This window comes from Eptatretus burgeri, chromosome 9, assembly GCF_056783735.1.
Source record: "Eptatretus burgeri isolate ZD-2024b chromosome 9, Ebu_testis_v1, whole genome shotgun sequence".
Taxonomy (NCBI): Eukaryota; Metazoa; Chordata; class Myxini; order Myxiniformes; family Myxinidae; genus Eptatretus; species Eptatretus burgeri.
In genome coordinates this window covers 12629566-12656077 of record NC_140969.1, presented here as the reverse complement: position 1 = coordinate 12656077, position 26512 = coordinate 12629566, and the positions used below count along the sequence as shown (strand labels likewise).

The following is a 26512-nucleotide window of genomic DNA, read 5'->3' as shown; positions in this document are numbered from 1 at the left end:
GAAGAAAACAAGCAATTTGTAAACCTCAGAGAGGAACACAGATAATTACATCGGCACTCGGAAGAGCGTATACCTCTGCCAGGCTGAACAGTTTATGCTTTGCATCCTATTGATGGGCCCAATCTGGATCTGGACCTGAATCAAAATCGAATGTGCTCATCATCGTCACCGACTCAAACGGGAGAGCAAATACTGCATTTGGAATAATCAGAAGCAACCCGAATAAGCAAATAGCAAAGATGAAGTCATCAGGAGGAACCTGCACAGGATTCGGGTTTCAGCCGCTACTCCACAATCCTCAAAAACCCATACAGGCACAGCCAAGTGAGCCTTACAGAAAAATTTCGACAAGAATTCTCTTCTCCTTCGACAAATAGTTAAAGAAAGAGAGAAACAGAAAGTAAATGATTATAAAAGAAAAGAAAAGAAAAAGTAAGAATTAGAATGAATAAGGAGAAATGTGAAAAAGTGGAATGAAGTGTGAAAGGGCCAAGAACAAAGATGTCGGGAAACACCTGGACAGGTATATTTCAGCAGTTACTCCCGAAGCTCAAACACAGGAACAGGTACAATCTACCAGAGGTCCATCAGTGCGGAAGCACAGTCCACACAGCATCAGGATATGGTACAAACATAATCAAATGGAAGACCAAATACTGCCCATTGGAGTCATCAGAAGGAACCCAAATAAGTAAAGAGCAAAGATGGAATCATCAGGAGAAACCGGATGACTCCATCTTTGCTCCAACTCATCAGTTGGAGTTTTCAGCTCTTCATGCACTCACTGCACCGTCATGCTCTCAAAAGTTTGGAAAACTAAATATGGTTGGCACAGCATCTAGTTTCAGTAAATTCTGAGGTTTAAGTGCCAACAAACCATTTTTTTTAAGTTTTTTTTTTTTTTTTTAAAGCAATTTGGCTCAAAATTCTCCGAACAAAGACTTCTCCTATCAAGTCTGAGGAATTTGAGTGAGTCTCAGGTTCTGCAACCATTTCGAAAGCGGTGCCCGGAAATGGCTCGACCCAGCAAGTCCGCACGAACGATCCAAAGTTGCCAGTATATTCACTTGTTTTTACAAGTTGCACATATTTACAGATGTAGGTTGTGAAACATGGTTGGTTGAATTAAAGCCTCTCTAAAATGCGTGGAGTGTTATTTTATGCAGTTTCGTTCACCACTAAGTCCGTTTTTGGATACCAGGAGAGAAGCCTTACATAGAGTCTTAAACTCCTCGAGAGAAGAGCCGTTCGATGCATCACATGTATGACAAGGTCAATATCGGAGACTTTGGTATACTGTACATGTATCTACTATGACTACAAAGACATTAACAAAGAAAGAGAACACCAACACAGTGCATGAGATTTGAACCAGGGATCTGAGCATCATTATACATGTGCTCAGATGGGAACAACAACAAAAAAAAACCAGAGAGTTGGTGTCAAAGCCACCCAATGCTCACCTGTTTATACATTTATCGTTTTTAAAAGACTCGTCTAATAATATTTTTTATAAAGCATTGCAGTGAAGTCTGATCCAAATAATTTTAAAGCAATATATGTCTTTGCATATTGTGATCAGTAAAAAAATAGTGTGGTAGATAAAAACATTAGAAAGGAAATAACTTGCACCAAAAACTTTAACATTTTCACGCTCACGCTCACGCCGGGGGTATCGCTATAGCTCTCTGTTCTTCGAACAGGCGAGCTAAAAACACCATTACAAACTCGGAAGTACACTTTCAAAGCATTGATTGTCTCACGAAAGTGGTTATAGCCATTTGGCTTCAAATTATACAAGATATACTCTGAGATCATTTTTGTGGTGAGTTAAGGGAAAACAAAATAACCCATAATCTAATCTCAAATGGATTGCATGGGAGTGGGGGTTGGGAGGGGGGACCCTGCACTCCAATGACGAAGAGGAAAATTTTTTAAAAATAATGATAATAAAATAGGTTTTCAAATTTATAACAATTATTATTTTAATAATTATTCATTAAAACGTACAATCTTCCACAAGGAAATTCAGACTGGTCCCACAACACACAATCGGGAGACGCTCGGGCCTGCGTGCTGTATCCCACCCATTATCAGCTGTTGATATCAACACAACCATATTCTCTGTCCCATGAAAGTTTGCAAAGGATTCATTGTTTTGACATCAAGACACTGATGAACAAACTAAATGAGTAAGGAGGAGATTGGGACCATACTCTGTGCGGAGCATTGGTGCTGCCTAAGAAGTCTCCTTGGCTATTGTGGATGAGTTGGTTAGGTGACAAGAACAAGCCGATGAGATTTTGGTTAAGGCGCGGATGTAGATCTGGCCATTAGTGGAACACAAAATGTAAAGTCTTCAGCCTCGTGTAGGTATGCTCTCAACTGAGTAGCGTTCTATTTATGACTTAAACTAGTGGTTCTCAAAGTGTTCCCTACCGCCCCCCCAGTGGGCGCTGGGAACTTTCAGGGGGGCGCTCCAGACTCCACGAGTGGTAGGGGACGCTGGCAATGATTTGGGGGGCACTGGCGATTTCGAGGAGCAGAGGCGATTAGGAGCACTCATTGGGCTTCCTGCAGTCTGAACAGGTTACCCTGCGCCATTCGGCAAATTGGCCATACAATGCCCGTTGCGGTCCTTCTCATTTGCCGTGGCGCCGTCCAGAGAGAAATTAAAGACAGGCAATGGGACAGGTAGGTCTTTTTGTAAATAATGAACACATTTTAAAATGTATTTATTCTGAAAATCATTAAGTTCTTCAAGCATATTAGAGACTTGTTTACCAACAATGCAAGTCAGTGTTTTTTTTTTTTATACACACATGGTGTGAATACCATATACATGTGTGATGATCCGGCAGCGCAATTCCCAGCGAGGCGCGAGTACTGAGGCGGCGCGAGTACTGAGGCGGCGCAACATTGTGCTTTAGGCGTGCGCTGTTGTAGCTACCGTTGGAAATGTGAAGAAAAAAAATTTTGACACGCAGGGTGAAAATCGATGAGTGCATTGACCAGAGCCCGGAAATATATAATTATTGTTTGGCCTTATCACTGGTGTTAGTCTTTCGACATCTTGGCGTATTGATTTCGTTATTCAAAAAAGCTTCACGTCCGGTCGACTTCAAGATGTCGACCTCAAAGAAAAAGTGTCGTCAGTATTCCGTTGAATACATCAATTATGGATTCATTCCATCCCTGACGAACACGCAGTTACCGATGTGTTTGTTGTGTGGTATCAGGCTGTCCAATGAAGCAATGAAACCATCTCGACTGAGCGAGCACCTGAGTAAAAAGCACAGTGATAAGGCTCGCGCAGAGGTCAGCTATTTCCAATCGCTGAAAGAGAAATTTGAGAAGCGATCCACGGTAACGACAATGTTCAAAGCCAGCCAAAAGCTTGTGGATAAAGGACTGGAAGCGTCGTATAAGCTGTCATTGCTCATCGCCAGATCTGGAAAACCGTATTCAATCGGCGAACAGTTGATCAAACCGGCTGTTGGGGAAGTGATAAAACTGTTATGGGCCAGGATCCGTATCCAGTTCTCTCGTCGATTGTGCTCAGCAATGATTCCGTGGCCAGGCGGATTGATGACATGTCATCAGATGTAGAAGATAAGCTGTGTGGTGAGCTGAGAAGTACACACTTCGCCATCCAGCTGGATGAGTCCACTTTGCGTGACAGTGAAGCTCTGTTACTCTGCTACGCTCGCTTCATCCGTGATCAGGAAATGGTGGAAGAATTGTTGTTTGCCCGCTCTCTCCAGACCGATACGAAGGGTTCTTCCATCTTCCAAACGTTGGAGAAGTACTTTATTGATAAGAACATAGCGATGGAGAACATTCTCGCTTGCGCGACGGACGGGGCACCAGCGATGGTTGGCCGCCAGCGTGGTTTTATTGCGCTTCTGAAGAAATAGGTACCATCCGTGTTCGCCATTCACTGTGTCGTGCATCGCCAGCATCTTGTAGCAAAAGCTCTCAGCACCAGACTTTATACATCACCAGAGATGCCAACTTTTGGAAATCAGAATTAGGGAGGATTTTACAACCGACACCAAATAATGTGCGCGAAGCGCACATCTCGAGCGCGGAGCGCTCGACCCTTGCGGCGGGGTCCAGGGCCCGCCTTAGGGCCCTGGAAGCTCTGGGGTTCTAGACGCTCTCTAGTGCCCTCTGAGCCCTATTTTGGAGCATTTAACATGTTAAGAATTCCCACTTTTTGAACAAAAAAAGGGGAAAATTGTGCACTTTTTAATGTTACATGTATGTTAATATTAGTAAGTTAGGGGACAATCAAAGATTAACAAAAAGCACAAAAGAAGCAATATTTTTCTTACCTTACTGGCTGGTACTACTGCTGCTTGCTTTTTCCATGGCAGCTTTGCTGAGTGACAGCTGTGTGGCTCTTTTAGCCCTTCTGATTGTCTTTGCTGTATTCTCTCTGGTAGCAAGGGGTGCTATGAGCTAGTTTTTCAATTAAGAGAGCTTCCAGGGTTTTGACACTCAAATTGGGACGAAATTCAGTATGATTCTTCCGTACAAGACTGAGTGCCCGCTCACATGATGCGTTCGAATGAGGAATGACCAAGATTCCCTTCATCACTTTGCTCAAATTAGGATACTTCTTGGCACCAGTGCAGGGATCTGTGAGCTGTGAAATCCGATGCCACTGCTCATCCACTCTCACTGTCTCAGTAGCAATTGTAGCTATGGAGGCGTCTGCCTGGTAGTGAGCGAATTCACTCTCAAGACTGTCTATGTCACTATCACCGCCACTGAACAGACAGGGGAATTTCTTGATGAAAAACTCCACACAGTCAAACCCCACTTCTTGGTGTAGCTTAACATCCAGCACCTGAGCATGCTTGGCTAATTCATCATCTAGTGGCCAGGTTTTGAAGATGTAATTGCAGGCTTTCACATAATATGAGCGAACTGCACTGAAGAAACCTTGGATGTCTGACTCACTCAGAGTGAAGGTGGATTTCTTGAGACTCCTTTGTTCCGTTATATACAGTTTGGCATCGTTCCCAATCATGAGGTCCTCATCATTCTTCTGATGATTTCTGTCAGAGAAGGGTAAATTTACCAGAGGAACCGATGACACCGATGGTTTCAAAAACCGTACGAAGATATCTTTCAGAAGACCATTCAATTCTCCGTGCAGGAGATGAATACAGGGTTCGTCTCTTTGGAGCAGAAGATTCCCCTTCTCAAAAAGCTTGTTAGCATATCGAAGGAAGAAACAATAGTTTTGTTTGTGGAGACAAGAACATCCTGTTGACACGTTTTTCTCTAGATTCCTGCACAGTGTTTGAGGAAGATGCGCTTTTAGTTGTAGAACTCGTAGTACACTTAGCCGCAGGGCGATCACACTTGCGTTTACTGCCAGCAGAAGAGGTCAGACTCGTAGTACCAGATCCAATTTTACGTTTGAGGAGAGAGCTTGAGGTAGGTGCAGCCAAGGAAGAAGACCTCTGATTCGAAGGTTTTGCTGAGCTTCTATCAAGTGATTTGGCAAAAGCAGAACTTAACTTGGGTCCTTCTTTGCCTGCAGATGGGACTATCACAGTCTTTCTCGACTCTGAAGGGATCTGCTTTGCAGATGAACGTGATGAAGGGCCGGTGATGCTACCTGCTCTCAGCATTGGTTTTGGTGCTGTCCCTGCTGTCTTCTTCGCAGCAGATACTGCAGTGGTAGTGGTGAATGCTGCTCCACTAGTGCTTGATCCTGCAGTGCCAGTACTGGCAGTAGATACAGTGCCGTCCTTCTTGCTCGTTGTTAGAGTCTTGGCTACAGTTGGTTGCATTTTTCTTCGTACTTCTTCTTTGAAGAAGAGGCGAAGTGGCTCCCACTGTTCAATCAGCCTGTCTAGGCACTGACCAAGGGACAGCCACCTTGTTGCGACATGCTTCAGAATCTTGTGTGTCGGGGCATCACAGAGTTCTTGCAGTGCTTTCACTCCTTTGACGCGCTTTACTACTTTTGTCCAAGTAGTAGTAAATATCGATGAGAAAGTCATCTAATTCAATGGGTAAGGCCTGAGCAGCCTTCTTGGCCGTATTGTGCATCATATGGCAAGGGCATCCCATGATGTAGCACTCTGGATTTTGTTTGTGGATATAAGCAGCGACTCCTTTGTGCTTGCCCACCATGACAGAGGCATTATTATCAGCACAAAAGGAAACACAATTTCCCCACGGAATTTTCCTGTCACTGAACTCATGATCAAGCAGTTTGAAAATGTTTTCTCCAGTGGAATCTTGTTTGCACGCAGGCAAACTTAGCAAACCTTGCTTCACAATCCCAGCACTGTTGTCATAGTACGAAATCAGGACAGGATATAGCTGGGCCTCACCACTGTCATTGCTACCGTCTGTAGCTAGGCTAAATGGAGCTAGTCTAGCAATATCGGCAATAGATGAAGCAGTAACATTTGACAACTCACCAATTATTGCTGAAGTTTTTGTTCTTGCACATCCATACTTTGAAGCAACTTTTGAATCTGGAAACATCTTTTGAAATAGAGGTCCAGCATGATCTGAGACTGATATGGGCAAGTTATGTTCCACAATAAATCCACTAAAGAGAAGTTCCGCTCGGGTAACATCCTCTTCCTCGCTTGTCCCTTGTTTGGTGAAATAATTCAGAAGTGTACCGGTACTCGTGCTCGAAGATCTCTCCTTTGCAATGTCTGTGTGCCGTTTGCTTCCAACGTGCTTCCGAATATCATCGCGACCTCCGTGCTCAACTGAAATATCAACGCTGCATACTGTACAATACGCATGATGAATTCCTCTTTCAGTCTTTCAAATACACGGGTATTGGAGACTGTATTCGGTCTTGTACTTCTGAGACCATTTCTTGGTCTTCGTAAGCTTCTTTTCTGCCATTTCATAATCAACATCGAGGGCTTGAAGCATCGGTAACTTCGAAGTCGATGTTCCACAGCTGCAGCGCGACTCGTAGAACTCTAGCGGCTGTTAAACACCGCACGGTAGTCGCGACCGCCGGGCTGGTACGGGGCCCAGCTGCATGCAGTGAGCGTATCGCATGCATATACACTGTGCATACATACCGCATGCACTGTATTGCACACATACCGCATGCACTAAATCTCAGTGCATGATCGCATAAGCGAGATCCAGACCCAATGTTTCGCTGCTCCTCATTTGAATTTGCAATTTTTAACGTACAATTTGGTAGCAGCGAACGTTATGGAGTTACCACATGCTATACGTAGCAGACGATGCTTTTCATTCAATTCTCATACTAGTACATTCTGATTAGTGAACAGTGCAAAAATATCAAAATTTCGGGAGGATAAGGATAGTGATCGTAAGGGCGGGAGTTCGGGTGAATTTTCGGAAGCCTCCCGATGAAATCGGGAGGGTTGGCATTGCTGCATCACTCCAAATAGTAATCAAAGCAGTGAATAAAATCAAGGTGTCGTCTCTGTATGATCGGCTGTTTTGTCAGCTTTGCCAGGAGAATGATGAACCATTCGAGAGGCTCTTGTTGCATACCGAAGTTCGATGGTTGTCCAAAGGCAATTGTTTGACCCGTTCCATGCCCTCTTCTCGACAGTGGTCGAGTTTCTGTCGGAAATTGATACAGAGTTATCGGAGAAAGTGAATGTGATTGAGCATGATGTGGCTTACCTCACGGACATATTCAGTATACTGAATGATGTCAACAAACAACTCCAGGGTGACCATATGATGCTGATTAAAGCAAAGAAAGTGATCGGCACGTTCGTAACCCAGGCGACTCTGCACAGGGAAACCCTCGGCCGCAGAGATATGTTCCACTTTCCCCGGTTGGCAAAGGAAACTGCTGTTTCTGATGGAGCTGCTCGTTTATTGTAATCACCTTGAGAAGATTCGTGGAGATATGGAGCAGCGTTTCAGAGACATGCGAGAACAGTCAGTGCCAGCATGGGTGATCAACCCATTCAAATGTGACATTCGATATATGAAGCATGAATTACAGGACGAAATTATCAACTTGTGGAATGATGATGAGGCGAAGGCAAGAATCTCGCAGCATGAATACGGCAAATTCTGGATTCTGGAGCGGGGCGAATACCCCGCAATGTGGACAGAGGCAGAACTGCTGCTGATGGCGTTCCCCACGTCATACCTCGTTGAAAGAGGGTTCAGTGCCGTGATGGTGCTGCTGACCAAGTATCCAAACCGCCTTGACATTACCAAGAGGGGCGATCTGCGTCTCTCCGTCACTGAGATGGAGCCAGACGTTCGTAATCTCGCAGCGAGTCACCAGGCCCACCCTTCACACCGACGGTGTTTGGGCCTGTGACAACAGATTCCCAGTTTGCCTCACCTGGACCTGTTCTGCTGAAACATTGTAGGTAGTGCAAAATAAAATAGAAAAGTAAAGGAAAAGTAAAATAAAATAAAGTAAAATATTTTTCAGAAAATATTTGGCATCTGTTATTTTTGCTTTCTATCTACATAAATTCGGACTATTCTATTGCCCACTTGGTGTCCGACCACGAACGATAGGACAAGGGGGCATTGGGCCGGTCCAAGAGGGCAGAAGGGGGCGGTAGTCAAAAAAAAGTTTGAGAACCACTGACTTAAACAATGGTATTTGGAAAGAAATAAAATTTGACAAAGTAGCAGCTCATTCCATCACTAAGGAAAGTTAGTTTTGTGCTAAATGACAAAATCCTCTTAAAAGTTGTGGTCTCGATACTCAGACATCAATAATTAAGGACGTCACAACACCCTTGCTGATAAAGGCCAAAGTATCACTTTAACATTGGCCAGAAAAATCTCACCATGTGACCAAGGCGAACAGATGTGCTTTTCGCAAAGTCCTCCACCAGCGAGTGGTAATGGGTGGAGAAGAGAGTGCGGCAGCCAATATTCTGAGCCAGCTCGTGAACAACTGCACTGGCAATCGCCGTGCCGTCGTATGTCGCCGTGCCACGCCCTGCCGCATCAAAAAGCACAAAATCGGAGGCAGACAGCATAAACGGTTCAATCTCACGACAGACTCCAAAAAGTGCCACGACTGAACTCTTCAATTCACAGCTATGCTCAACTACGTTTACAAGGGAACCTTCTGCAAAAATGAATCCATCATTTGGATCAGGTATTTCATCCGTTGGCATCATACGTTCAAGTAGAGAGATATTAACATTACAAAGCCACTTGCCAAGCTCGTCCAGCAGTACAAGGGAGTGTGTCGTAGCATGACGCAGAATACTCGATGTCTCACTCAGCTCCACAAAGAATGTGCTCTCCCCTAAGTGCACATAAATCGTTTCATCAAGCCACATGTCCCAGGTCTCTTAGCTCTTTACACAAGGTCTGAATGAAATATAACATACTGACATTCATTCAGCTTAGCTTACTCAGCATCAGTGCGCACACTCAGCTACATTCCATTTATGAGGAAATATCAAAGCAGAATTATTATTATTTTTTTTTTTACTTTACAGGAAATTACAAGTTTTATTCCACATGCACTGCAATATCCAGAAAATAAATAAATAAAAGGGCTGAATATTCCAGAGAAGAGCACAAGTTTAAAAAATAAATAAATTAACAAACTGTCCAAAAAGGCCTGAAAGGCACAAGAATGGTTTGTTGGACGAACTGCTAGTATTTTGAGGTCAACTTCACAGACCAGACATGATGCGATCAGAGGCTCCAAGGCGTGTAAACACTCTATCGACCGGGGAAAGGAAACAGCTCTCAGCTGGGACAAAGCATCCCAGTTGTGCCAACACTATAGTGAGACCAGCCTGCAGACAAGACGACAAGACAAGACAAGGACAGCATTAAGATTAACACCGGATGCTTGGAGGGCGAAACATATGAGGACATGTATTCAAAGAAAGACTGCATCACGGTATTTGAAGAAACCCAAACACAAGCAAAGCTAGTTAAGATTGGGATGTGTGAAATAAAGCAAGTTCTTCAACTTAAAGTTATGAGCAAAGTTGTCTTGCAGAACATGGCCCTTGTTACTAAAGGTCAAAGAAAATTTTCACACATCTGGTTTGAGACATCAAAACGTTGGATAATGTCCTCGTCGTCGATCTCGAAACGTTTTACGATGTTCTGTTTTATAATTAAGTTATATTTCAGGAGAGCAATGTTAGTAGCATGCAGTGCAGATATCAATTTGAGCCACTCAGAGTGAACAAAATAGACAATTAACTGGAATATCCCATTTAATGGGGTGAAAAATAATTAACATTTGCAGTTTTTACCTCCACCACCAAAGGTGGACAGAGGTCATGCTTTCACCTCGGTCTGTCTGTGTGAGCAGGATATCTCAAAAGGTTATGGATGGATTCAGAAGAAACTTGGTAGGCATGTTGGGTGTGTGACAAGGACAAACCGATTCGATGTTGGTGAAGATCTGCATCTGGATACGAGAATCTTTAAAGTGATTATCCACCATTGAGAGATGAGGCCAAAACTGAGATGTAGCAGGATATCTGCAAACGTTGTGGACGGATAATGACAACTTGGTGGATGAGTTGGTTCGGTAATAAGAACAAGCCGATTAGATTTTGGTTCAGCTCCGGATTCAGATCCGGCCCATCAGTGCGACACAAAACGTAAACTTTGCAGCCTTGTGGAGGTATGCGCTCCACCAAGTACTGTTCTAGTTTTCCTCTTTTTTATACAAGGGTCATGAAGAAAATGAAGATCAAAATTCAGTAGGTTTACAAACTATCAAAGTGTATGTGAAGGATGGACAGACACAAGGAGAAAAAGAGGAATAACCAAAAAAAATAAATAAACGGGAAACAAGTCTGAAGACGACGATGGTTCACGAGCGGTGTTTGACGATGTAGATTGTTTCAGAAGTCAAGGATGAGACAATGTGATAATGTTTGACCAAGTTATAAAAATGATCAACATGATGTGGTACGATTGACGGGTTATTAGCTGCAAAATGTCGAAAACCCGGTTTCGTTCAACAACTTTAAAAATTTGACCTTGGCATCACCTTTAAAGGTCACAAAACAATGTTGTGGACATTAAAATAAGGAAACAGGATACGTGCTATAGCTTATTGGAGTTAGCTTGTCGAAGAACGTCGAAAACCCGGTTTGATTCCCACAACTTTGAAAATTTGACCTTAGCGAACTTTAAAGGTCAAAGGTCAAGGATTATGACCTTTGTGCAAAACTTCCTCTGGAACATTCCAGGAAAAATATAACGTCATATGGGCTAGATGGCATTTAGCACTCCTTGGATTATCCATACTTTGATGAAATCAGCGTAAAAACAAACTTGAAGGGGGCGCCACGGGCAAGATGTTCGAAATAGAGCAAAATGGTTTCAAGACTTTAGGTGGGGAATGACCTCAAGATTACGCATAAAAAATAGTCATCCTAGCTCTCAAAGTTTGGGGGTCGCATGATTTTTATGTCAAAATTCAATATTTTCTAAGTTCGTGACCTTGTGACCTTGACCTTGGGACGAAAATGAAAAATCGAGCTCCGTCGGGCTATGCAGGTGCCATTGGGCAAACCAAATACCAAAACCCGTCAGATTCGACAAACCCCCTTGGAGAAGATGCAAATTGAAATCGGCTACCCCCTAAAAACACGTTTTTTGGGCGTAGCTCCGCCCATAATGGGTGCACCACGCCAATTTTCAGGAAAACACAACTGGATCATGATATAAACCTCCCACCAAAATTTTATCAGGATCGGATCAAAACCCACGGAGCTATGCTCGGGACAGACAGACACACAACAATAACGCATATAGTGGTCACTTATATTTTTCGTGAAAATATTTTTTCGTGAACCAACAATGGCCCAAAATGGAGCAGGATGGGAATGAATCGGCATGTGTGGAAGAGATCATGGATGTGCATGGGTGATGGACATCGTGATGAGATTTCCCACCGACTATCACCTTTTGAGACATAAATTTTATTTTTTAAATGTTTATAGCCAAACATTTACCTGTTACTAGGCCTACTAAGCTATCACAAAGCACTTCTCAATGTGACACCGAGAGGAACGTGAACCCAAGAGTGCAAGAGCCCTCTTTTGGCACTTGATGGTGATTTTTTATTTTTAGAAATATGAGAGTATCTGTGTTTAAAAAACGGCTGCAAGCTCACACAATGTATGCAATCATCTCCGTAACGGAAGCTGGAGAACAAGCTTTCTCGGATGAGGATACATCCTCACAAAAAAAGACAAAAACAAATGAGAAGTACAAAGTCAGAAAGGAACAATATGAGGAAAATCAAAAAGCATCGGCCGAAGGAATGGAGAAACGAGCTCTTGCCTGTCGCATAAGTGTAGACTTCCCACCCATGTTCGGTCCTGTGACGAGGACGCAACGCGCAGGGCTTAGGCCTTCATCTGCATCCTCCACACCGATCAAGATATCGTTTGGAATGAAATCATCGCCAAAGGCACCACGGAACACACAGGGGTGGCGGGACTCTCGCAGCTCCAGCCATGGCATTCTTTTTTTGGAGAGTTTAACAGTGGGCCTGCACATGGAGCCTCCGACCATGCCACCACTTTCGCTGTAGTTGGCAAGGCTCAACAGAACATCTGCAGGAACAAGGGAAGGGTGTAAAAAGGCAGTGGGGGTTAAAGCTATCAAATGGGTCTTTTAACTTTTATGTGAGGGTTCTAAAGTTAATGTTTGTTGATCAATGGACAATTAGCAAAGGAAAGTGATAACCTTTAAAAATAAAAATAATAGAGAACGATCAAACGCAACACCTGCGGCAGCTTTTATCAGAAAATGAAGATTCAAAGACGAAATCTCGATGTAAATATGCAATTCTCAGGCTGGAGATGAAACTGGACGTAATAAAGTGTTCTGATAAACTCCCTCCCAAATTGGTCGTTAATTAGGTGTTAAATCGGCTTTCTTTCAGCTTCTCAGCTTAATTGTGTGTTAAATAGACTTTCTTGGCTTGGTTGTGAAACCAATCCACCATTTATAAACACCAAATTCATGGGAAATCGAGTTCTGACTTAAGAACGACTGTTGGGAGTGCAACCTGCTCATAAGTTGGAGACCCACTGCATGTGTAGTAATGTTACGGGCTGGGGTTTGAAGTTCGCCATGAGGGGAAGTGCTCGAGTTACTCCCGAACACCCGGTTCTGAGGCCACCAGTCACGGATAACTCTGCGGCTCGACGGGTTGCTTATCAACCACGAACACCGACTGGTATCGCCAATCCTGCCAGGGTGTCACTACTTCACGTGGTTACCTTACCTTTGGATGATGGTACTAAGGGGGACCCGTGCCCTCGATGTGTACTTTTCTTATCTTACCTGATCTGGTGCAGCCAAAGCGGAGCTGCCAAGTGCACACCGGCTAACATGTAGAGCCAATCAGTGGGTTAGAATTTCCTGGCTAATACTACGTGCGGACTATGCTGGATCAATGGAGGAAAAGAAGCAACGAGCTGAGTACATTTCCAATACAAGCAATATATTATTAAAAGGAAAAGGAAAGGTATGTGTACAAGAAGCGAGGGATTCGTTAGAAACATAAATAAAATACATGCAGCAGGGAAAGCAAGGTACGGCAAAATATAATCCAGTTATTGACAAAAGAGAAGACACAGGACAGAGCGAGACTGATCAATTAAAACTTGTAGACTTAACTTATTCCATACATCACATTGGCGCCACACCAGAAGGGTAGATATAATAAGCAAGAAAGGAAGATGAGAAAAAGGTGAGTTGTTAGACGGCCTCTTTCACCGTGCAAGGTCTGACAGAACTGTGCTTTCCCGTGCTGAGGGAAAGGCAAGGGAGAACTGGTACAGGGATAGCAGAGCGTCGCTGTATGACGGGATTATTAGGATGCTGCGCTCCGCTGCATCCTGTGTCACTCCACCTCGAGACCAGTACCGAAAGCAGCTTCCGTTAGCACACCAGTGTGCGACTGTCCAGAAAGTGCGTTCAAAGTCGGAGAGAAAGATTTCCAAAGAGCACCAGAGCTGAGCCGATTCTGTTCGAAGCCGCCAGCTGGATATTTATACACCCCCAGGTGGGGCAGAGTCCACGTCCTAGCGGGCGTGGCCGTGCCGTGCGGAGGCCAATCCCCACCAACCTTGTTCGGAATGCACTAGGCTCATTGGTCCCAGACCTTGCCGGCGTCACTTCCTCCACGCACCCGCCGGGCCAGAAGTGTGTCATTCGTCCTCGAGACAGGCCATGGAGTGTAGTTCCCGACTTAACGTGAGGGTAGTGTGCATCACTCTCCATTGGCAGCACAAACATCCTGGAGAGTCGTGGATGTTTCCCTGGGCAGCGCGATGTTTGCCACTGACAGGGAGGAATGACAGAAATACCAGTACAGACTTGCGGTTGATGGCCGCAAGATTCGCCGGTTGTGGTGCTCCAAGCTGTGCCAAAGCGGCGCCCCGAGCAGGAGTGATGGCATTTGCTGTCGTCAATCAAAGGCGAGTGGTTGAGATGGTGCTGAAGCGGTGTTTGAGGTGGGAATGGCGCTTCGTGGAAAATCGGCATCGAGACGGAAGAGTGTTGGCTGAGTTACGGTGGTTTAAAAGCGGTTGTTGTAGTCTTGTGGCATGGAGGTAGCTGGGGTGGTTGAAGTACGGTGGTTGAACTGTGGTGAATCCAGCGAGTGAGCACTGACATGCGAGCTTGTATGAGGTGGTTATTAAAATGAATTTGTCTTAAAAGTCCATGTCCAGTTTTTATCCAGAGTGGTGTTGTGATTGTGGTGGTTGTAGTGAAGAGTATGGTGCAGTAGAGGTGGTATGGCGGTTGAGTTTAGGCGGATGATTTGAACCGGGTTTTGGCGCGGATATACAAATGAGACGGCGCACACATTGCCTCGCTTCTTGGTGGTCATGGTGCACGCTCCGGATTGTGGTATTAAAGCAAAAGACAAATATACCATCAGAGATGGGGAATCCCCCACCATTGAATGAAAAAGGTCATACATATTCCAGATAATGAGGGAGGTGAATTGGAAACAAGACACCATTTGGTCATCATCTCGAAAAAGTTCTGCAGGGGTGAGGAACGTAGTAACCAAAAATAATTGAAATCAGATAAGCGGTTTTCCATTTATTAAAAAAAAAACATTTTTTTCAAGATGGCCGTCCCAGTCGGCCATCTTGGATCCGGCCACGCCCAAAATCAATCGGGTTCTTCCTTTTCAGGTGGTACATGTGTGACCCAAATTTCAAATCGATATGGCGAACAGTTTATGAGTTATCGCACTCACAGCTATAAATGTTGACGACCAGACGGACGGACGGACGGACAGCCGGACGACCTGGGTGACAACAATATCCCCCTTCCGCCACGCAGAGGGGGATAAAAAAAAACGGGGATAAAGTGGGGAAAAGCCCACTTGAACCCTACATAATGCAAAACCCCTTTGGAACACTCAATAAGAGATAATGCACCTCCGGATCCACTGTATGGTGGTTCCGCTTACTGGGGGAGTGACGGTTCAGTATTTTTGAACACATGCACTCACAAAATGACAACAGCATATGGTGGAGGTGGAACGTTCTGTCAGAAATCAAACATTTTCAGAAATTAAGAAACATCAAAATGTTTAATGGCTTACCAAGCACAGAGACGCATTCAACAGCCGCGATCCAACGCTGGTAGCTACTGTCGAAGTGAGAGAACAATCGGCGCAAGCAGTCATTCTGCAGCGCAGTCCTGCGATCTTCTGCCGCTGTTAGCTTTCCAAGCAGCCGTTCTATCTCCGGTGTCCAGTAGCGCTTACAACCTTTCTTGGTAGTCTTTGACCAAGCACAAACAAAAACAAAATTAGAAAGCATTTCCGTCTGAGAGTGTAAACGAAGTTCAAATATCCAGTGTAAGACGAGAAGGTACAAGGTGGTTTTCAGCCTGTGGAACAAACTTCCACATTCTCTTCGATCTCATTCTTCCTTCCAGATGTTCAAGACTGCTGTTCATCACCATTTCAGATCATCCCCCATCCAAAACCATGATAATTTCTACACGCGTTAACCACCTTCCCACTTTCCCTCATCCCCAAGCCCACCTCCTTCCAAGCTTCCGTTTCTTCCTTCCTCAGAGTTTGCTTCTGTATCCATCCCATTCATTCTCCCTTACTCCCTCTCTTTATTTTATAATTCACTCCGGCTACGGGTGTCCTCGTCCTCCATCCTCCACCCCCCCCCCCATCTAGTTGGCTTTGTGGCTAGGGATCTTGGGGTTCTGAGTTTGAGCCCCGTTTGTCACTGAATTAACACCAGGTGGGGTTGACTCAGCCCGCCATCCATCCAAGGTCGGTGAAATGAGTACCAGTGAACTGGTATAGGAAAATAAAAAGAAAAAAGGAGGAGAAGGAGGAGAAGAAAGAGAAGGAAGAGAGGAAGGAGGAGGAGGAGGATGAGGAGAAGGAGGAGGAGGAAGAGAAGGAGGGAGAGGAGGAGGATAAGGAGGAGGAGAAAAAGAAGAAGAAAAAGAGGAAAAAGAAGACGAAGAAGAATAAGGTGTTCCAGCTCTTCCACGAGTCTCGACTTTAGATACAATTTTTCCTTTTTTAACAAAAGGACAAAAAAAAGAAGGTGAGAACAGAGCAGGATGCGTTGCGTGTGCGAGATTCAGAGGCAAACATAGAGTTGAAATATTATTCTAGTCCCGAGGAGAGGTGAGGAAGGGGATGGAGGGGGAGCATACACCGGAGAATAACTTAACAAGGTCCATCAAGACTTAGAGGAAGTACCCTGGTAGAAGAGTTCGGCCTTGAAATAAGCAAGATTATGTTTTCTGGCTGACTTGTTGCAAGCCTCATGGAGTGACTTAAAGTTGCCCTCAGTCAGGTTTGCCTTCCATGTTGAGAAAGCAAGCTGCTTGACTGCAACTGCTTCACCATCGGATTCAGTGTACCAAGGCCGATAAGATTGGATAAATGGGTGCATGAAAGAATGTTTTCCCACGCCAAATCAATGTCAGATGTGGAGATTGCAGCACAATCCTTATTTTTTTTTTTTTTAATTTTGAGAGAGAGAGCAGTTTGCGGTTCCTGCAAGATGGCCAATGTGAACAACCAGATTCTGTAAAGTTGAAGTTATTCCTTTGCGATAGCCAGAAACATGGACTGGCAAGAACATTGGTCAGAAGAGTCCTGAGGAGCAGAGGAGAAACTGGGGAGGTAGCATGGAAATTTAGTCATGACCCGGTTCAGGAGAGAAGATTTATCAATTGCAGAAACTCATGTCAGAACGTTTTCACGATGGATCAAACCCAGAGTCACAGAAACCCTCAGCAGCAATTCCATGGTTGGTTGTTGCGAAAACATCACCCACCCAGCAAATGATGCCATGACGATACAGCTATGAACATTGCAGATAACAAACATTTACATCGAGTTGGGATGGATGGTGACAAGTTGACCAAGTTAGATGAAAGAGGGACATATGAGTTGACCAAGTTAGATGTTGGCATCATTGGGTAGACTGAATACAGTACACCAAATGGCCAAACAGGTGGTTATGGATAGGTATACGCAACCAGAGGCATTTAATGCATATATCTCCGTTTGATCTGCGGACCATGATAGCCTCCCCTCCCCCATCCCATTCCCTCCATCCATCCACAAATATACCTTTTCTCAATTCTCATTTGTCTTTCTTTTAAGAAGAGCTTCATACCCAAATAAACACCACTTTCTTTCCCATGCTGGTGAGCATATCACTAAAGATTTGGTGGAAAAACATTTGTTGATCAGGACAAGCCTGAACATGTAAACAGGGGGGGGGGTATAGTTTGAGAAAAATCTAGTTTCATTAACTGCACTGTCCTTTTAATTTCCAAGATACAAGTCCGCGTCAACCTTGAACCACCCTCATGTATAAAAATTCGTCCTCGATCCCCTTCTTTAAGTGAATGCATGTGCAAGCCTGTCTGTGCATAAACATCACAGAGATGTGATTGAAGAACGTAAACATGGATGAGGAAGAGGAAGTTAAAAAGGACGAGGTGATACGTGTCCAAATTTGACACTAAACAAACAAACAAACAAAAAACAATAAAATTACCACACAGATGTTGGTCCAACCCGCATTTAACCTTGGATTTATTATTGGTGTCGCACACAATTCACCCTCAGCCAGATGCCAGCTTACCTTCAGTTGGTACTCATTGGGCACTGAATCCACAAGGGCACCGTCAGGTACTTCAAGCTGAAAGCGGTTGCGCCCAGTGCCCCAATAACGCAGTTTTCGACATCCAATGCGTTTTCCCTGTCTTTCCAAATAATCCTGGTCCCCAAGAAAGATCACGATTAATTGAAATCACCAATGTCCAAGATTCATACCTAATATTTCATGACCAAAGAGGAATGAATGCCTGATGAGGATACATTGAAGCAATCAAAATTTTGTGCAAAGTATACAAATGTGCTGAAGTCACTGACATTTTCATCTGGAGACCAGAAAAATTCAACTTCCTCTTCTATGTTCTACGCATACCTCAATCCAAAAGGGTAATTTCTGCACAGAGATGCCGTGTTAAAGCAAACAACCCCACAATAAAGAGGCATTTGAAAAGCTCAGAATAAATATTTTTCTCACGATATTCCCTGCCGTCAAGATCATGAAGAAAAAAAACAAAAAAAAACACAATTGCCCATTGCCAGGATCATGAAAAATCTCACACAATTCCATCATCGGAATCATGAAAAGAAAAATCTCACACAATTCCCCGTCATTGGGATCATGAAAAATCTCACACAATTCCCCGTCGTCGGGATCATGAAAAATCTCACACAATTCCCCGTCGTCGGGATCATGAAAAATCTCACACAATTCCCCATAGTCAGGATCATGAAAAATCTCACACAATTCCCCGTCGTCGGGATCATGAAAAATCTCACACAATTCCCCATCGTCAGGATCATGAAAAATCTCACACAATTCCATCATCGGAATCATGAAAAGAAAAATCTCACACAATTCCCCGTCGTTGGGATCATGAAAAATCTCACACAATTCCCCGTCGTCGGGATCATGAAAAATCTCACACAATTCCCTGTCGTCGGGATCATGAAAAATCTCACACAATTCCCCATAGTCAGGATCATGAAAAATCTCACAATTCCCCATCGTCAGGATCATGAAAAATCTCACACAATTCCCCGTCGTCAGGATCATGAAAAATCTCACACAATTCCCCATCGTCAGGATCATGAAAAATCTCACACAATTCCCCGTCGTCAGGATCATGAAAAATATCACACAATTCCCCATAGTAAGGATCATGAAAAATCTCACACAATTCCCCGTCGTCGGGATCATGAAAAATCTCACACAATTCCCCGTCATCAGGATCATGAAAAATCTCACACAATTCCCCATCGTCAGGATCATGAAAAATCTCACAAAATTCCCCATCGTCAGGATCATGAAAAATCTCACAAAATTCCCCATCATCAGGATCATGAAAATCTCACACAATTCCCCATCGTCACGATCATGAAAAACTCAATTCCCCATCGTAAGGGTCATGAAAAATCTCATACAATTCCCCATCGTCAGGATCATGAAAAATCTCACACAATTCCCCGTCGTCAGGATCATGAAAAATCTCACACAATTCCACATCGTCAGGATCATGAAAAATCTCACAAAATTCCCCATCATCAGGATCATGAAAAATCTCACACAATTCCCCATCGTCAGGATCACGAAAAATCTCACAAAATTCCCCGTCATCAGGATCATGAAAAAAATCACACAATTCCCCGTCGTCAGGATCATGAAAAAAAAAAATCACACAATTCCCTTTCGTCGGGATCATGAAAAATCTCACACATTTCCCCATCGTCAGGATCATGAAAAAAATCTCACACAATTCCCTGTCAGGATCATGAAAAATCTCACACAATTCCCCGTCGTCAGGATCATGAAAAATCTCACACAATTCCCCATCGCCAGGATCATGAAAAATCTCAAAAAATTCCCCATCATCAGGATCATGAAAAATCTCACACAATTCCCCATCGTCACGATCATGAAAAATCTCAATTCCCCATCGTAAGGGTCATGAAAAATCTCACACAATTCCCCATCGTCAGGATCATGAAAAATCTCACACAATTCCCCATCGTCACGATCATGAAAAATCTCACACAATTCCCCATCGTCACGATCATGAAAAATCTCACACAATTCCCCATCGTCAGGATCATGAAAAATCTCACAATTCCCCGTCGTCAGGATCATGAAAAATCTCACACAATTCCCCATCGTCAGGATCATGAAAAATCTCACACAATTCCCCGTCGTCAGGATCATGAAAAATATCACACAATTCCCCATAGTCAGGATCATGAAAAATCTCACAATTCCCCATCGTCGGGATCATGAAAAATCTCACACAATTCCCCATCGTCAGGATCATGAAAAATCTCACACAATTCCCCATCGTCAGAATCATGAAAAATCTCACACAATTCCCCGTCGTCAGGATCATGAAAAATATCACACAATTCCCCATAGTCAGGATCATGAAAAATCTCACAATTCCCCATCGTCGGGATCATGAAAAATCTCACACAATTCCCCATCGTCAGAATCATGAAAAATCTCACACAATTCCCCGTCGTCAGGATCATGAAAAATATCACACAATTCCCCATAGTCAGGATCATGAAAAATCTCACAATTCCCCATCGTCGGGATCATGAAAAATCTCACACAATTCCCCGTCGTCGGGATCATGAAAAATCTCACACAATTCCCCATCGTAAGGGTCATGAAAAATCTCACACAATTCCCCATCGTCAGGATCATGAAAAATCTCACACAATTCCCCATCGTCAGGATCATGAAAAATGTCACACAATTCCCCATCGTCAGGATCATGAAAAATCACACAATTCCCCGTCGTCAGGATCATGAAAAATCTCAATTCCCCATCGTCAGGATCATGAAAAATCTCACACAATTCCCCGTCATCAGGATCATGAAAAATATCACACAATTCCCCATAGTCAGGATCATGAAAAATCTCACAATTCCCCATAGTCAGGATCATGAAAAATCTCACAATTCCCCATCGTCGGGATCATGAAAAATCTCACACAATTCCCCATCGTCAGGATCATGAAAAATCTCACACAATTCCCCATTGTCAGAATCATGAAAAATCTCACACAATTCCCCGTCGTCAGGATCATGAAAAATATCACACAATTCCCCATAGTCAGGATCATGAAAAATCTCACAATTCCCCATCGTCGGGATCATGAAAAATCTCACACAATTCCCCGTCGTCGGGATCATGAAAAATCTCACACAATTCCCCATCGTAAGGGTCATGAAAAATCTCACACAATTCCCCATCGTCAGGATCATGAAAAATCTCACACAATTCCCCATCGTCAGGATCATGAAAAATGTCACACAATTCCCCATAGTCAGGATCATGAAAAATCTCACACAATTCCCCATCGTCAGGATCATGAAAAATCACACAATTCCCCGTCGTCAGGATCATGAATAATCTCAATTCCCCATCGTCAGGATCATGAAAAATCTCACACAATTCCCCGTCATCAGGATCATGAAAAATATCACACAATTCCCCATAGTCAGGATCATGAAAAATCTCACAATTCCCTATCGTCGGGATCATGAAAAATCTCACACAATTCCCCATCGTCAGGATCATGAAAAATATCACACAATTCCCCATAGTCAGGATCATGAAAAATCTCACAATTCCCCATCGTCAGGATCATGAAAAATCTCACACAATTCCCCATCGTCAGGATCATGAAAAATCACACAATTCCCCATTGTCAGGATCATGAAAAAATCTCACAAAATTCCCCATCATCAGGATCATGAAAAATCTCACAATTCCCCATCATCACGATCATGAAAAATCTCAATTCCCCATCGTAAGGGTCACGAAAAATGTCACACAATTCCCCATCGTCAGGATTATGAAAAATCTCACACAATTCCCCATCGTCAGGATCATGAAAAATCTCACAAAATTCCCCATCATCAGGATCATGAAAAATCTCACACAATTCCCCATCGTCACGATCATGAAAAATCTCAATTCCCCATCGTAAGGGTCATGAAAAATCTCACACAATTCCCCATCGTCAGGATCATGAAAAATCACACAATTCCCCATCGTCAGGATCATGAAAAATTTCACACAATTCCCCGTCATCAGGATCATGAAAAGAAAAATCTCACACAATTCCCCGTCGTCAGGATCATTAAAATATCTCACACAATTCCCCGTCGTCAGGATCATGAAAAAAAAAAAATCACACAATTCCACGTCATCAGGATCATGAAAAATCTCACACAATTCCCCTTCGTCGGGATCATGAAAAATCTCACACAATTCCCCATCGTCAGGATCATGAAAAAAATCTGACACAATTCCCCATCTTCGGGATCATGAAAAATCTCACACAATTCCCCGTCGTCGGGATCATGAAAAATCTCACACAATTCCCCATCGTCAGGATCATGAAAAATCTCACACAATTCCCCATAGTCAGGATCATGAAAAATCTCACACAATTCCCCGTCATCAGGATCATGAAAAGAAAAATCTCACACAATTCCCCGTCATCAGGATCATGAAAAGAAAAATCTCACAAAATTCCCCAGTCAGGATCATGAAAAATCTCACACAATATCCCGTCATCAGGATCATAAAAATATCTCACTCAATTCCCCTTCGTTGGGATCATGAAAAATCTCACACAATTCCCCTTCGTCGGGATCATGAAAAATCTTACACAATTCACCGTCGTCAGGATCATGAAAATCTTACACAATTCCCCATCGTCAGGATCATGAAAAATCTTACACAATTCCCCGTCGTCAGGATCATGAAAAATCTCACACAATTCCCCGTCGTCAGGATCATGAAAATAAAAATCTCACACAATTCCCCGTCGTCGGGATCATGAAAAATCTCACACAATTCCCCGTCGTCAGGGTCATGAAAAATCTCACACAATTCCCCATTGTCAGGATCATGAAAAATCTCACACAATTCCCCATAGTCAAGATCATGAAAAATCTCACACAATTCCCCATCATCAGGATCATGAAAATAAAAATCTCACACAATTCCCTGTCGTCGGGATCATGAAAAATCTCACACAATTCCTCGTTGTCAGGTTCCTTAAAAAAAATCTCACAATTCAAACAAACAATTTTTCAAAGGCAAAACGGTATTGGAATGTTAACTGCAAGGTTGCAAAACATTGGAGAAGAAAATGCAAGAGATATTTATCAACAGTGGAAACAACGAAGGAAATCTGTTTCAAAAAAGGCTTTGGGTCAGAGTTAAGGTCATTTTGTACGATACAATTATCAGTGCACAATCCAAAGTTCTGAAGGTTATGAAAAGCACCATTCACTGAAGAGGCTGGACCAATTGCTCAATGACGCACTGCAGCAAAAATAGTCGAGATGAAATGTTGCCGAGGAGAACAACCTACAAAAAAGATCCTGCTCAATTGGCAGAGCAACATTCATCACTTGCGAAGTGCAGGGAGGGATTGCTCTCCCATTAAAACAAGAACCACTTTTGGCCACTAATTGCAGCACTTTTTCACAAAGTAAAAATGCAGCAGGCACGCATTACACCGTTAGCACCACCATGTGCTGCACCAAGCCCAGCTATGGGAACCATGATAACTCCACATCTAAGAAGTCAACGTGCATGTCTACATTGCCTGACTCGGTTTCCTTCCACCTCTGACTCCAACTGTACAAATACGTAGATTTATACTTTGTTTCATGCATTGTAATTTTAACGAATCAAATTTTTGGTTAATAATTTCAAACTACATTGCATTTTAAACCTGTGAGATAAAGATGAGGATGCAAGTTTTGCAAATATGGCAATTACGTCGACGGGGGCATAAACGAATGCACCATCCACCGGTTGATTGGGAAGGACAAACAAAAATAAGACCAAGGCAACAAATTGTTTGAACAACATGCGATATACTCATACCATTAAATTCTGAGTGATGTCCTTGATGTCAGCCAGGGCCTGGTCATATTCAGGGTCGAAGCCTGGTTTGGGTTCAATGTCACCTCTGCTGTGTGCCTTTGTGTGGTCAAAGGCAGTGTTCCAGTACTTCAGATCATCAGTCAACTCTGGAAATAGGCCGTCACTCTCTTCCCCAGCCTCAGCTGCCACACGGCGGAGCAAACGAGATTTGAACCCAGACAAGCAGTCCTGCACCATTGCCCCAGACAATGGAAATGACGCACTATTTTTATGCTAAATAAATAAACAAATGCCATCAATTTACAATGCAGCCTTCAACTTCACATCCTGTGGAGAAGCCTTTCAGAAACAGTATCAATGACATGCATTTTTGGTATAATATCCCACCTTCAGGGTGTACACAGCCTTCTGAGCCGTTTGAAACCCATCAATAGTTGCGAGGAAATCAGCAATTTTTCGCCGGCTGTACTCTCTCTCCTCGTAGAAGATGGCTCGACTGTCTGGGTCACTGCTACCACCTCTTGGACGGAGCCCAATGCTGTGTATTTTACTGAGAAGTCGCTCGAGATCTGGGAGCTTTCGTAGAAGCTCCTTCACCTGCATTGAAGAAAATGGTCAAACAAGGGGTCGATATCTTTCGAAGCAAACGATATTTTTTTCTTAAACACCTTTAAAAAGTAACAAAGACTATCTTTACATCAAGATAATGAATTGTGTGACAGCCACTTTGATATAACGTGCAGAGAAATGAAGTGCCGGTGCAGAGACTTGCACTACACACCTTCGTAACTTGCTCAGAGATGGCCATTAAGTCTTCCAAGGCATCAAGACGATCATTGATGCTTTTGGGGTGGCATAAAGGTGCAACGAGCCACTGTCGCAGAAGACGTTTGCCAAAGGGCGTTGCACAAGAGTCAAGACGCTCCAACAAGGTCGCTTCAGTTGTGCCAGTTGTGCTGTTGCGAAGAACCTCAAGATTGGCGAGGGTCAAGCCATCCAAAATCATTTGCCGGCCAAAAAGCTGTGAAGGGTTGCTGTCTGAACCATCTGTACAGACAATCAAAGCAAAAAAGCAAAGATAACAGTGGCATTCGCAATTCAAGTCCCTTGTACAATTTGTGTAAATTAGTGGATCATTTTGACAAGATGTGACTTCAGATTGGTCTGGAATGATGGCTAAAGCTTTAGTTATTGTCATCTTTTCCCATTTTCCAATCAACAAGGTGCAGACAGGCTCTTTACTAAAACAGGGGAGACAGTAAGACTATAAGAGGGAGCTCGCTGCCATACAACATCATGTGTTGAAAGCTCACACCTTGGCAATCGTCACTGTTCGGAGAAACTCGCCACGAGAGGTTGACAGTGAACGGCCCAAAACAGTCGGATTCTCGAGTTGTGACAATGTCGACTTCGCTTTATACATTACATAAGACCCTCGAACTGTCAATGAACATAACGTTGTGAGAATAGGAAGTTATATTTGTTTTTCCTCTGAAAGTGAACAAACTCATGCGCTGCAGTTCCAGCGGAAAGTTGTAAAATGTTTCACACCAAAAACACACTATAACCTTCCTTGCATCCAATTAAACAATTAATGTTTAGGCATTCAATATTCACAAAATAGGCCTGGAAAGATGGCGAAGAGGTACATACGCTCGCTTCTTAGCCCGACCCAGCCACAAACTGTCATCCCGGTGTTTCATCAATGTGTGTGCCATCCCTCGGATGGACGATAAACAGCCGTCCCTTCTGCCGGCATTAATTGGTGGACATTAAGATCCCATTGCGTCCTTCACGAAGGGAAAGCGAGCTATCGCCAGCACCCTGGCTACATTCCAAATTCCTGTCTCAACTACTGCTGAGAAGGCAATGGCAAACCACCCAGTATAACCTTTTTCTCAGGAAGCTGCTTCAGCGGGAAAACCGACGCTCTGCGACGAATACAGTACATCAGAGAGAGATTCACAAAATAAATAACAAGCTCAACCATAATTTACATCTTTAACTTTAACACTGATCCATCCATCCATTGGGACCATACTCTGTACAGAGCGTTGGTGCTGCCTAAGCAGTCTCCTTGGCTATTGGGCACAATCCTGGATGGGTAGCCACTCCGACACAGGATACCAGGAAGCTGGCACTAGCTTTTCCGACCTTGGAAGAATGACAGGCAGAGTCAACCCCACCTGGTATTAATTCAACAGCCGGGTGGGATTTGAACTCAGGACTCGAGGATCCCAAGCCCACCACCCTAACCATTAAGCCAACACCAGGCATGAATATATCATTATAATACTGTTACGGCTGTGGAAATTTGCAATACACCATAAAGGGTCCTCAGGTGAGATATATCGATAAGTTCATGTGTAGTGAGCCCACACCTGTTGTTTAGAGGGAATATGTGTGATTCATCTGGGCTGCGACGCTTTGAGTTAGCCATTTTTCTTTCTCGATCGTTATTTTGGACCATGAAGCCGCCAACAACTCAAAACCACCACCTTCGCCT

The 26512-nt window shown here is 43.6% G+C and overlaps 1 protein-coding gene across 2 annotated transcripts in view; it reads right to left on the bottom strand.

The window, feature by feature from the left end:
• MSH6 (mutS homolog 6) overlaps nucleotides 1-26512 on the bottom strand; it is a 53263-nt gene that overhangs the window by 5902 nt on the left and 20849 nt on the right. For both annotated transcript variants that reach the window (XR_015061456.1, XM_085894126.1), the window contains exons 5-13: nucleotides 24788-25053; nucleotides 24394-24603; nucleotides 24007-24234; nucleotides 18129-18263; nucleotides 15593-15773; nucleotides 12298-12572; nucleotides 9659-9776; nucleotides 9185-9274; nucleotides 8805-8959 (exon numbers count right to left, since the gene is read on the bottom strand). Coding sequence is in view for 1 of the 2 variants with exons in the window: in XM_085894126.1 (XP_085750252.1) it covers nucleotides 8805-8959; nucleotides 9185-9274; nucleotides 9659-9776; nucleotides 12298-12572; nucleotides 15593-15773; nucleotides 18129-18263; nucleotides 24007-24234; nucleotides 24394-24603; nucleotides 24788-25053 (1658 nt within the window). In the remaining variant the exon portion in view is untranslated. The remainder of the gene's footprint in view (nucleotides 1-8804; nucleotides 8960-9184; nucleotides 9275-9658; nucleotides 9777-12297; nucleotides 12573-15592; nucleotides 15774-18128; nucleotides 18264-24006; nucleotides 24235-24393; nucleotides 24604-24787; nucleotides 25054-26512) is intronic.